Below are 12,482 nucleotides of genomic sequence, written 5' to 3'. Positions count from 1 at the left end.
TTTGTTTAAGTGGGGCTTTTATTGCAAGGACTTTGCAGTAACACCTTATTTGTTGTGCCCCCTCCCGGATCATATTCTGTACATGTGGGCAACAAAGTAAAGCGAGCACGCTCCTTCTCTCTCAAAAACGCCTCCAGCTACACAAAACACCCGGGTAACAATTCTATTATCTACACCATGACTTTCCACAATGTGTGTGCGTGTCTGCATATGGAGCACAAGCATCATTTCCTGTTTGTCTCCTGCAGTTTTGTTCTTCAACATGGACTGCTGTGAGTGTAATTTTAGATCAGTTTTGCGTGATTGGCTTCTCCCACATTGCTGCTGAAGTTCATTTAAAGGGTTATTTTACCCAAACCCCAAAGCTTTGTCCCTAAAACTTTGTCCTCTGGAATGTGAATTTGATCAAGCAAAAAATTATTTGCTTCTCCTGAGATCAATTTTAAGGCCTTAAGAGGTAAAAAGAAAAGGATTTTAAAATCTCTATCTTCTGACCTGTTGAGGAGGGCTCAAATCCCCAGCTTGGAAAGCAGTTCCAAGGAATCCAAGAACAAGCTGTACTTATTTGTTTTGTTTAGTTTTTTCTTTGATAGAAAATAGTTCCAAAGAAAGTGGATATTGTCTCTGGAAAGGGAATTTGGAGCTACACTTATTGATATGTATCTTGCGACTGGAATGGCTGACCTCGGATGATTAAATAACAATGTGGGTGAATGTGAAAAGGCGTCTTTGGCGAGTCGGACTAACCGAGCCTTGGAACAGGACACATAAATCCACAATCCCCGCAGATTCTCTCGGCCTGTCTGTTTCCCGTTGAGCGTAGGTATTATCCGGTTTTAATTTTGTCAACGTGATGTGTGTAGCAGGTGTAGGGACGGCACTGGGTGGGCTTTACAGTTCATGCGTGCCCATGCAGGGAGATGGAGAGGAATGCGGGACCGTGGATGTGACACTGGGGTGTGATTTGAATACTTGCCCACACTGGCTGAGCAGTGATCAATCATCTCTCTGTCAAGCGCCACTCCCCCCCCCCCACCACCACCACCCACACACACTTTTCCCTTCTCTTTCTCATTCTCTGTCTCTAACCTGTTTGCTTTTTTATGATTAATTTTCTCCCTCTCTCTATCCAACCTCCCATCCTTCGATCTTCTTCTGGGCTCCCATGCGGCGGTGTGTTACTCATTTACTCTGCCTCGCCATGCTTCCCTCCTCTTTACCTTCCCCTCGGTGCTTTCCCTCACCACATCTCATCGGGCCCTCTTGTTCTTTCTGTCTCCCTCGCTGTCGCCTTGCCTGAGGATATCGTGAAAGGGGGTAAGGGGGACAGATGGAAATGTGTGAGGGAGACACGGCAGAAGTCCGCAGGCAAACACAGAATATGAACCCTGCTCAAAAATGTACAAGCATCCACAGCCTTCCTGTAAAATTATGAGATGGAGCTCATTATTACTGCTTTCGTTTCTGTGCTGATTTTAATTTTCTAATAAATGTTATAATGTTTTTAACTAGTGCTCACATGGGTTGTGACCTTGGGGAAGGCATGTGTGGGGGGGGGGGGGGGGGGCATGTGTAACATGCTGATTGATTGCACAAGTGCTTTCCCCTGGGTGATTTTTCTATAAACCACCCTCTCCATGCGAAAGGCACACAAACACACACATGCTCCCATCTCTCCACCAAGTTGGGGGAAATCAGACCTAAGACCAGCGCTGCTGCCGCTCCGCTCTTGAAATATGAATGGTTTTAATTAAACAAACTCGCTTTGCCATCTGGCCGTACAATTGGGCTTGCCTAATGAACAGAGTTGCACACAAACATGTTGCACGCACACACACTTGCACATTATTAACCAGGCTAAGCAGCATTCCAACAGGGCAAAGCTTCGGAAATGGAGAAAAACAACAACAATGAAGTGATCTAGTGGGATGCTTCACAAAGCTGGAAAATGATGCGGTGTCTCGTTGTGTCAAGCGTGAGAGTGAAACATGTGCGAGAGTGACTTCTCTATGTGACATGACATGGGGCCCTGTGTGGAAAAATTGCCACAGCTCACTCAGTCTGCCCACGATTTCTTTGTACTTCCAGCCGGTGTGTGCCCGAGCAAAAAGCTCTGACAGTGCCTGTAGTCACCGACTGGCTGACTGATAACTGCTGCGATGTGCCACTTGTCTGTCCTACTCTATTGAGCCGGCTAGCCAACGCTAAATGATGATGTTTGTAATCCAACTGTGGTACCCCGAGATTTCTCAGCAGGAGAGACAGGAGAGAGATAGAGTCTGGTGTGCATGTGCGTGCATGTGCACGCGTATGTGTGTGTGTGTTTGTCTGCATCTGTATGTGTTTGTTTGTGTGCTGTGGAGGGGGGGGGGTGCTTGCTGTCTGGCAGCCAAAACACAGAAACGTGGGAGGCATGCTAACGTTAGCAGCCAGTAGGACGTGCTATTACTCTTGGAGGCTACAATAAATTTGCACTGTTCATCCATCTTTGCAGCCAGCGTGAGTGAAATCAGGCGTCGGCCTCTGTGAGATTCAGCGGTAAATAAAAAGTTGAGTGAACTAATGTAGCCTGTCCTGTTGGTGATGATGGTTGGTGTGAATATTCTCATTTCCTGTCAAGTTTCTGTCTTTGAAATAAAGCCCAACTATATTTTGATTAATTGAATTTTGCCCACGCTCATGTCATGTGAGCTTTTGCTCAGCCATATATATCATAGCCGCTGTAGCCTGACATACATCCGATCAGCTCAGGGTTGATGCTAAAGTAAAGGCTTATGGGTATGTATTAGCATTTAAAAAAAAAAAAAAAAAAAAACTACAAATAATGATTCATGCTATGGCTCCAAAAGGATGAATCCATCGCCCGGTGACCTATAACAGCAAGAACAGCACGCTGCATAGCTGATCTGATGTACTGAACAATAATATTACATCTTCAATGCCGGGAGCTGTTCTGATTCGCGCGGAGGTTTCACATGAAAACACCTCAGACACCTCACTCCTGATGAAAAGGGCAACGTAGAAACATGTTATTTTGAGGTGCATTTGAACTAACATGGTAAAAATTTGAAGGAAAAAAAGCCCCTTGGCGGTGCGGAGATCAATAATGCAGCACGAGTCTTTGACCCACTGATAACACCGTACATCTGGAAGAGCTCTTTGCCATCCATAACGGCCTAATCGGGTGTTTGACTCCAAACACTCAGCGTTTATGAATATCTGATGAGTGGTGGGGGTAAGCTAATGAATAAGTGAGGGGGCCCAGCTGTGCATTGAAAAAAAGCAAGACCACAGGAGAAGCGTCAAAACAAAAATGGAGCAGAGTCTTGTTGGAAGATCATGGTGAAAAGTTAATTTCCTACTTACTCTTCAAAATTTAAAAAAAATTGTCAGTTTTTGTAAAGCTACAGCAAGAATGATTGCTGTTGCCTGCCACAAAGTGATTGACCGGCTTTCAATTGACTGGAAAAAAAAAAAAAAGGGGGGGGGTCAGCAAAGATGAAACTACACAGGAGTCTTGTGGTGGATTGTGCAGAGTGTAATGGGTCAAGAATGTGTTGATATTCCCGTGGCGACCCCAAACACTCCCTGTTCTGAGTTGGTTTTGGAAAAATCTGTCTTGGATAGAGAGACTGTTTTTTGTTTTATTTTACTTTCTTTCCCTTTTTACTTTTTTGACATTCCCCACAGAAAGAACTGAACCAATAGAAACTGGTAAAGTTAGAAACTTGACCTTGATGAAGAAGATGAAGAAAACATGGTCCCCTGGCACATCTGTGCAGGGTGGAAGGAAACAGTGGGGGGTGGGGGGAGCACAAGTTTGTGTTTGTGTGTCTGTGTGTGTTGTCTTCTCGTGTGTCTGGCTTGGTCGATGTTAGTACAGATGCCTGCGTATGTGTGTGCGTGTGTCGGGGGACAGAGGGAGGACTGGCGTGCGTGCATTCATGTGAGTGAGACAAGACGAGCGGCTGCAGTGGAAGATGATTGTTCCTGCACATTGTGCAAACGACAAGCAAGGCAGAGCTGGGGGTGGGGGGGGGGGATTAGCAATCGCGAGGACGGAACAGAAATCAAATCTTCTGATTCAAAACGACACTCATACCACTAAACAGTTAGGTCAAGATTTCTTTAGTCTTGAATTGACCTCCTTCCCTGCCCAACAACAATATCCACATATATATCGATCTGAATTCAACCATGCATTTACTCCACTTGCTTTCCTTTTTTTCACAAGACAAAAAAGGCTTGAAACTAAAAAGGAACCTCACCAGGAATCACTATTGTATCACGCACGCAAATGTCTGCAATTACCTGGCGCCGAATGATGCCCACGCCAGCACCGTGCACCACAGCGAGCCATCTGTTAATTTTATTTTGGTCTCCCCCTCTCCCCGTAACTTCCTCATTTTTCTCAAAGGGTCCAGACTTCGTATTGGTACGAAGCACGAATGCAGAGCTGATGGTTTCTCTATTCGCTCTGGGCACAAGAGGGAATGCTAATGACCGTAGTTAGCTCCCCTCAAGAAGCCGGAGCAGTTTGCCAATATTTGCCCTAACCTTAGATGATTGCATTTACTTTACACATAGGTATTTAGCTGATGCCCTCATCCGGCGTGACCTTGCATAAGCAAGCGAGGAGAGGCTCAGCTTCTTTAATATACAGATTCTGAGCTTTTTGTTTGTTTGTTTGTTTTGTTTTTTTTTTGTTGAATCACAGGAGAAATTGCAGTCTCTCCGGAAACGAGGCCACCCTGTTGCCCACCAAAACTCCAGATCATATCACCACCTCGCCTCAGAGAAAGAGCGCAGAGCTGTATAAATGTGTTTCAAAGATCTTGAGATTGCAGATTAAAAACAATATGATGAACAAAACAGGCCCCCTTTCAAAAGCACTTACTCACGTCCAATCTGACTTGCTCAGCTACCTTTCCATCCACACACACACAGACTACTTCGGCTGATCTCACTAAAGATAGTGAGCAGCCACAGAGCATGTTGTTTCTCTTGGATGGAGACTGATTTGTGAATTGACCTTGACGCTGTTCCTCCAACAAAGCTCATCTAAAGCGCCCAGTATACTTTGCAATACCCCATTAAAAAAAAAAAAAGAAAGAAAGAAAAGGTGGAAAACATGCACGCATCCAAAATAAACTGCGATTGTATAGGCATGTAGGGTTAGAGCTGTAATTGTAAAAAAAAAAAAAAAAGAACAATTGAAAATTTATGACAATATTTTATGATTCATGAGCTTCAGTTTGGGCTTGATTTCCTTTTCTATTTATGCTGTTTCTCGGCTCCATGGTGGATTCACTTGACAGGCTGATCACACTTTTGATCTGACAGTGTTGTGTGCCGCTGCTTTCAACCCATACCAAAATGAAATGAGCTTTTTAACTGGCTCTAATTTGGCCTGTAAATGGGTACCTTTTCAATTGGCGGATTTTGAAAGTCCACAAGGTAGCCCCAAAGTGTTTTAAACCCCTTTTTACTGTGCACTGATGCCAGAATTTGAGAGAGGTCATTGTTGGACACCTTAGTAACTGCCCGTTTGATGTGGACATCTGTCTTCGCCTGGCATCGGGTTGCTACATCAACCAAAACCATTTCGACACCCAGCCTCCACCCTTTTAGAGGATTATATCAACTACATCTGATGTAAATTAAGACATCATCTACCAAATGACTCCATCTTAAAAGGAGTGGATGTGAATCTTTAAACCATTTGAATATCTTTATCCTAAGCTGCAATGTGGAAGCCTCTGCACTTAGGCTTAGCTCTCTCAAGACAGCTACTCCTTGTTAAGCATCGCCTCAGACTCCGAGACTATGAATGGGACCATTACCCCCATCTCTCACTGCACATCCAGACACACACACACACACACACACACACACATTTAGCATTGGTAGGAAACTAGCTCAGGCTAGCTCTGAGAAGTTTCTATATTGGGGGGACACATTACTGTACCAAGGGACTGCTTTTACAATAGGCTCCTTTTTCCATTGCTCCCACTCATTCCCTTAGAGCCGCACTCTTTTCACATTACAACCTACAGAACACCGGTTCTATCTCCCAACTGGAACAACTCGAGCTCCTTCATAAAGGCCCCGAGCCAAGCACACATCGCAAAGCAACACAGCGGCTCTCTGTATAGATTCCACCCTATTCAAGTTGAGATTTAACCCCCTGTTGTTACATGTTTTTTACTTTATCTCAAAAGAATAGAGGACAAGATATGGAGATCTTACAGGAAATCTATCCGTCAAGCTGAAGCTTTGGTGGTGAATGAAATTCAATTGGAATTTCATAGACACCCAAAATGGCTGCAGACTAACAAGAGAGAAATGGTCTGAATGGTTTTGATCCAAGACACGTAGAACTCTTGATCAAATAAGCCTGCGGCTTCTTTTAAAAAGGAGTCATAGGCTTCATAATAAATCCCACACCTCATCATCGCAGGGTGTACTATGGTTGGAGGGCTTTAGTGCTGCAACAGCGATGGGGATCGTCACACCACATCGTACCTGACACGCTACAGATATAAATGGCCACTGCCAAAAATCGCCAAGCCAAAAAAAAAAGTCTACTTGGTAACAGAAGTGCTACTGAGAGGAGAGAACTTCCTGTTTCTGCATGTTAGTGAGGCTGTCTATCATCGGACGTGCTACGTGAATGCTCTGGGCGGTATGTGCGTGTGTGTTTCCTGTATCTTAGCGCTTTTCTTTAATCTCCTTTCAGTGTTTGCCCCTACCATTTTCCATGTGCTCTGCCTCACCGACACTGCCATCCGGCGTTGTCCTCTCGTAGCTGTCCTCGGGCAGGGGGAGGGCGCCCAGCCGGGGACCTGACGAACTCTTGCTGCTGGGCGTCTCCGACTCGTCCAGGCCGCTGTCGTAGCAGCTCTGCAGCGATCCCTGCTGGTGAGGGTCCTGGGGCTGGCTCACCACCGAGAAGGTCACTCGGCGAAACGGCTACAAGAGAAACCAAATGGCTGGGGGTCACTATAAAAGGGACTGGTTTTTTGTTTGTTTTTTTTTACTTTTTTTGTTTCGTGTACTGTTGGACGTCAGCTAGGGAGTTGATCCTCTGGATTTCAGGGAGGGAATCTGGGTAGATGGTAGAAAAATAAGCTAAAAAAGGGGGGGTCAAGATAAAGAGGCGTAGAAATCTAGATTTTCAGGACAGAAGTCTTAATTTACACTTATATCGCCTAGCAAGCTGCGATGTCACTTTCTTGACCCCAAAATAAATACGCACAACTTCAACTGCTCTATCACAACAGCCAGCAAAGAACTTGTTTAGTTGTCCACTGAAGGGAGGATCAGGTGAACAAGCACCGGGCTCTGCCAGAGGTCAGATGTGATGGCAGAGAGCAAAAGCCCAAAGGCACGGGCGAGCTCAATCAGACAGTGAGCAAGCGCATGCACGCACAAACACACACTGCTGGATGTGCTGTGCTTTCACACTGATAATATGTGTAGCCTGCTCAAACACGTTTTTGAACATTGCCCCGTGTTAAAGCTTTAACAGGGCATGTCATTAAAAGCCGAGGCCTCTGTCTTCCTCAGTCTGTTTCGTTTCCTCTCTTTGCACCTCTCAATCCCTGTCTGAGCTTCGTGCAAAGGTAATAGCAGTGAGGGAGGGGAGGGGGTGAGAAAGGGAGAATGAGCATGAAGCGAGGAATGAAAGGCCTGGCTTGGTCATTACCAGAATAAATGGCATAACAAATGGCTAATGCCATTCATTAATTAGATACGAACACAGTCAGAGCTTGCCTCTGTTGCTGGAGCATCTTCTCCTCCTGGCCCTGTGCTGGACCTCGTCACTTTCTCCTGTTCTCCTCCTTTTCTGCTGCCCCCCCCACCGCCTCCACCACTAACCCAGCCGCCCTGCTCCTGACTGCATCTCCTTCGCAAATGCTTCTGTTTGTTCCCAGCTGTCTCAGCTGACGAAGTGCGGGGCGTTGGCATTGCGATTGGTGACTCGCATCTTTTAATTTCTCCTTCTACCCGCCGGCCCGTCACAACTCGCGTTGTCACTCGTTTTTGAGATGCAGACGTCAAAACATCATGTCAAAGCTCTTGTGGCGTCGACAGATATTTGGCATGTGTGAAAGTACATCCTCAGAAAAAAGAGTGACAAATGAAGCATAAACACACACACACACACGCACACACAGATCTCAGCAAGTGTTGACAGGTCACCTTAGGAATGGTGACGCTTTTTGTTATTTTGTCAACCCAAAAAAATAAAAAGACAACTTGCGAGCACCTCTGGATCTCTGCCAGGCACATACTGGGGGAAGATTCTCTTTCTGATAATGAAATTTCACACAATCCAACGGGGGGAAAAAAATAATAATAAAAAATCGGGCTTCTTTTTGCTCTGCGCTTGTGTGTATGTGTCTGGGAGGAAATTTGCATTTATTTATATATTTCTTCTTTGGTTCGCTTTCTCTGGCTGGCTGGCTAACACAGCAATCTTGGCAATAAATCATGTTTCCATGTAATTACAATCAACACTGAACAAATGAATTGGTATAAATATTCATGCAAATTTCACTTGGATAGTCAAACATTTGTTGCATAATTAAAATCAGGACCCAGAAGGAGAACTGCTTTCTATATGTGTAATAACACTTGAGAAGATGTTAAGATATTAAACCATGTTTTTTTATCTCTTTTTTTTTTTTAGGTTTTGTTTGTTTGTTTGTTTCTTCTCACTTGTTTGGTGTGAGGTGCACGTTAACAAGCCCCACAGCCTGTGTGTGTGGTAGAAAACAAAAGTACTTTGTCTGGATTGGGTTTAGTGGAGTGCCATACTCCTTGGGAAACGCACAGTCCTAATGATACAGATTAAACAACTGTTGCCTAATGAATTGCTGGCGAGACCACCGCAAAGAAAAGAAACACCGACGCCCGAGCAAGTGCGCGCAGAGGGAAAATTGAGTTTGGGAGAGAGAGAAAAGAAGTTGACGGGAAGAGGGGGGGAGACAAAAAAGAAAAAAAGTTAAATGAACAAATGGATTTTATTCACCTGAATTTCCCCTTATTTTCACTGGAGGGAGAGCGAGATAGAAGAGAGGGGGGAAAAAAAAGCTAATTTGTTTGCAGACCAGAAATGGAGTTCATGCAGAGATCGCCGGAGGCTTTGGATTAGAATCTGCAGCAAGCACCGTCTGCACAGCGACCTTCACTCCCTTCATTCTGTCTTTTAAATAAATGAATAACATAAAAAGTGATTCTTTTTTTAGTCACGTTTCCTTGATGTTTGTGTGTATGGATGACTATTTGTGTGTGTCTCAGTGGTGGCTGTGGAAGGAGGAGGAGTTGTTCAACATGCCATGTGAAATTACACATGGTTTCGTGGCAGTCACAACCTTTCTTTTTTTTTTTTTTTTTTTTCCTATGTCTTTCTGTCTCTCAAGTATTCACAGGGAATGCAATTTGGGGGCTTGTCACAAGGCCAACCGCAGGGAAAAATTAACAAAATGATCCGCCATGCGCACACACAATCACACCTAGCAACTGGGGGTATTGCTGCCCTGAAGATATTACGATGCATGAGCAGTGCCAAGCGAGATTTTTTTATACAGTGTGGCGGTTTTTTCCATGCCATAGGACATCCCTATTGACCAGATACTGGCCAGTTTGAAACACAGTGACTTTGTTGAACTGGACTGATTACATGTCCTTTGATGCCGGCCCTTCTACCTCCCACTCTGACCTCCTGGCCTCATGGTCCGTTCAGCTGCCAATCAATTCAGCAGCGACCGGGCGGACACGCTTACATACATGAGCTGAAAAACACCAGTCCAATTTAATGTTAGAGAGCCACATTATGGCTAAAACATTACTCAGGGCCAAGTTCCGTGACAGTCCCATAATATGATGGATATATATATTTTTTTTTAAATAATCCCTACATGGCTAAACCCCATAATTTCTGGCCAAGAGAAGTCAACCAATTCTTAATGTATGGTTTTCATTACAAGTTAGCACTATTTAGCTTTATCTTTACCAGATGCTTCTCCACCCCACTCTCTTTTTCTTGGGGTCCCAACAGCAAGAGGGCCTCTTTGGGGGAGCGCCTGTGATCGAAAGCCAGCTGTGACAGCCACGGGTGATTGAGCAAATCCGTCATCCCGAAAAATGAACAACGCAAACAAGCCATGGGTTTATTGGGAGCTCTGGCCGAAGCTCGGCCCTGGCTGTTTCCTGGATGCTAAAGGGAAAACACATGGGCTGCCTGTTCCAAGCAGCACTGGGGCCAATAAAAACAGGACTGTGCCACTCATTGTCAATAATGTGTGACCTCTTGGATTTGGTTTTCATTTCCTCCCCACCTCCAACTAAACCCTGTGCGGCTGTTAGGAGCACCCTGTTTGAGCCTCTTCTTTTTTTTCCCCTTCTTCTTCTTGTCTCCCTGGAAACCATGAACGGGTAACACAATGCTTAGAAGTGACACTCCCTGCCTTTGCTTGAGTTACTATGATTAATGACACCAGTTAAAAACACAATGGCGACATATTACTTAAGACTATACAGTAGTTTCAGCGTCAGCGTTTCATCACATCACCAATCAGCATCCCAACTGGCAAGTCCGTGGCATATCGATCTAGTGCTTACATGGTACGCACAGTGTTAACTGTGCTCTGGTTGAGGGATACTTTAGAACCATTTCTCTGGCTGTCTGGAGTTATAATTAAACCCACATCTACCGGAGCCTCTGGAAGGAGCAGGGGATAATGGGAGCATGAAGGTGGGCCTGGTTGGAAAGCACAGTGTGTGTAATTTCAGCTGTAAATACCTTTGCCGGATGGCAGTGACCCACTACCATGAACCACAGGAAGTAATTGTGGCTGGGACGGACTTGGGGCGAGGGGAGCAAACATGAACTGCGGGGCCAGTGTCTTATTGCAGTCAACCGAGAAAGATGGAGGGATCTAGAGGAGGAAGTATGAGTAATTGAGATGGAAAAGATAAAGAGGCCAGAGGTACAGCAGGCCAGGGGGGGAGGGCAAGGAGATTGGAGTGTGAGAGAAAGCTATGACACATGAGTATGACCATGATTGCCAAAAGTGCCAGTCGGTAATTAAGAAGCCATGTTTCATTTTTAATGGGCAACCAGACAGCGACCTGCTAGACGCCACCTGAGACGTGCAGAGAATGCCAAATAACCACAGAACACCAAAAAAACATACCGGCTGGCATCTTAAATTGGCCTAACCCAATCGCAGCTGCCGGCACACAGGTGAAGCTCAGCATTATTCTACTGCTGTGACCGATCATGAGATAGAGTGATGTTAAAGCGATAAATGAGACAAATGCCCTCAAGGTGGATGTCTGACAGGAAATCAATTGGAAACTGATCCAGGTGGATTCAGATTCTGTTTGGGTGCTGCTCAGTTGCACTCACAGGTTCACCTAAGATCACGATGCTGGTGCTGTCAGGCCAAAGTTGTCAAGAACAAGGGCCAAATGTGGATGGTCTTTCAGGTGTGTTAGCCCAGCCCCCCAACCCCTCCTTTCCTGGGCTTGAGTGACCAGAGGAATTTAAAAAAGGGCAGAGAAAATTGTGGGAGGGTTGGCAGAGCAGTTGGCTGCAGCTTCTGTAAGTGCAACCGCCTGAAAAGGCTCAGGTATCGTGTTCTCTGGCCTGACTGATAGCTTTGTCCCTGTCAAGCTCCAGTGCTCTTCTCCGCTTCTCCACGTTCCCCCCTTCATCTTAAAAACTTTACTCCTCCACACACATTCCTCCGAGGTCACTCTTCTCCAGGACAAAAAAAAATGAGTAACATTTCCAATGAACGCCTGAGACTCCTCCAGGACAAAGAAAAAAAAAAAAAACAAAGCTCCGATAAAAGAGGTTCTTGCAAGTTCAGCATCAGATTTTTCCAACATCATATTCAGAGCCAAGAAAGATGCAAAGGGTGTTTTTCCCCCTTCTGTTCTAGTCTACTGAGTTTGGAAGAAAAAACTTTTTTTTCTTTCAGCAACGTTGTTAATAGCCAGCCTTACAGAAGTATCCAGCTGCTTGTTCTCTATGTTTACCTTTACTGTGTCGCAGAGATATAACAGAAAGAGGTAGATGTATTCATTTGATAGATCTAAATGTGTCTCTCTTGTAGGAAATTATGTCAGAGAGCTGCGAGGTCATACAATTCACATGGGCACAAAGCCTGATAATAACATTTTTAAACACCTTTAAAAATACTTTTATTACAGGAGGTGCAGACATTATGGGCAACACAGCACACAGCCTTGTTAAGAGTTGATGATGCTATTAGCACTCTCTTGTTGGTCTTTGAAATTTTGAGAGTAATTTTATTTTTTTTTTTTATCCTTCCATTTTACCATGCAGTCGCTTTATGATCTGACAGCACTCATATCAATTGAATGTCCTTCGGTGCTTGTTTACCGGTTTTCTCGTGAGTCTTTATTGACCCCCTTTATTGCTCTCTTTGGCGGGAGAAATAGCT

At 44.8% G+C, this 12,482-nt stretch overlaps 1 protein-coding gene across 4 annotated transcripts in view; it reads right to left on the bottom strand.

Annotated features, from left to right (window-relative positions):
- Positions 1–12,482, bottom strand: part of pcdh7b (protocadherin 7b) — a 98,661-nt gene that overhangs the window by 43,560 nt on the left and 42,619 nt on the right. Inside the window, exon 3 of one of the 4 annotated variants that reach the window (XM_029526381.1) lies at positions 6,753–6,972. The exons of 2 other annotated variants lie outside the window; for them this stretch is intronic. In XM_029526381.1, coding sequence (XP_029382241.1) covers positions 6,753–6,972 — 220 coding nt within the window. The remainder of the gene's footprint in view (positions 1–6,752; positions 6,973–12,482) is intronic. One more of the 4 variants, XM_029526382.1, reaches the window with a different exon arrangement.

This window comes from Echeneis naucrates, chromosome 18 (assembly GCF_900963305.1).
Source record: "Echeneis naucrates chromosome 18, fEcheNa1.1, whole genome shotgun sequence".
In the NCBI taxonomy this organism is placed as follows: domain Eukaryota; kingdom Metazoa; phylum Chordata; class Actinopteri; order Carangiformes; family Echeneidae; genus Echeneis; species Echeneis naucrates.
This window is presented reverse-complemented; position numbering and strand designations above follow the sequence as displayed.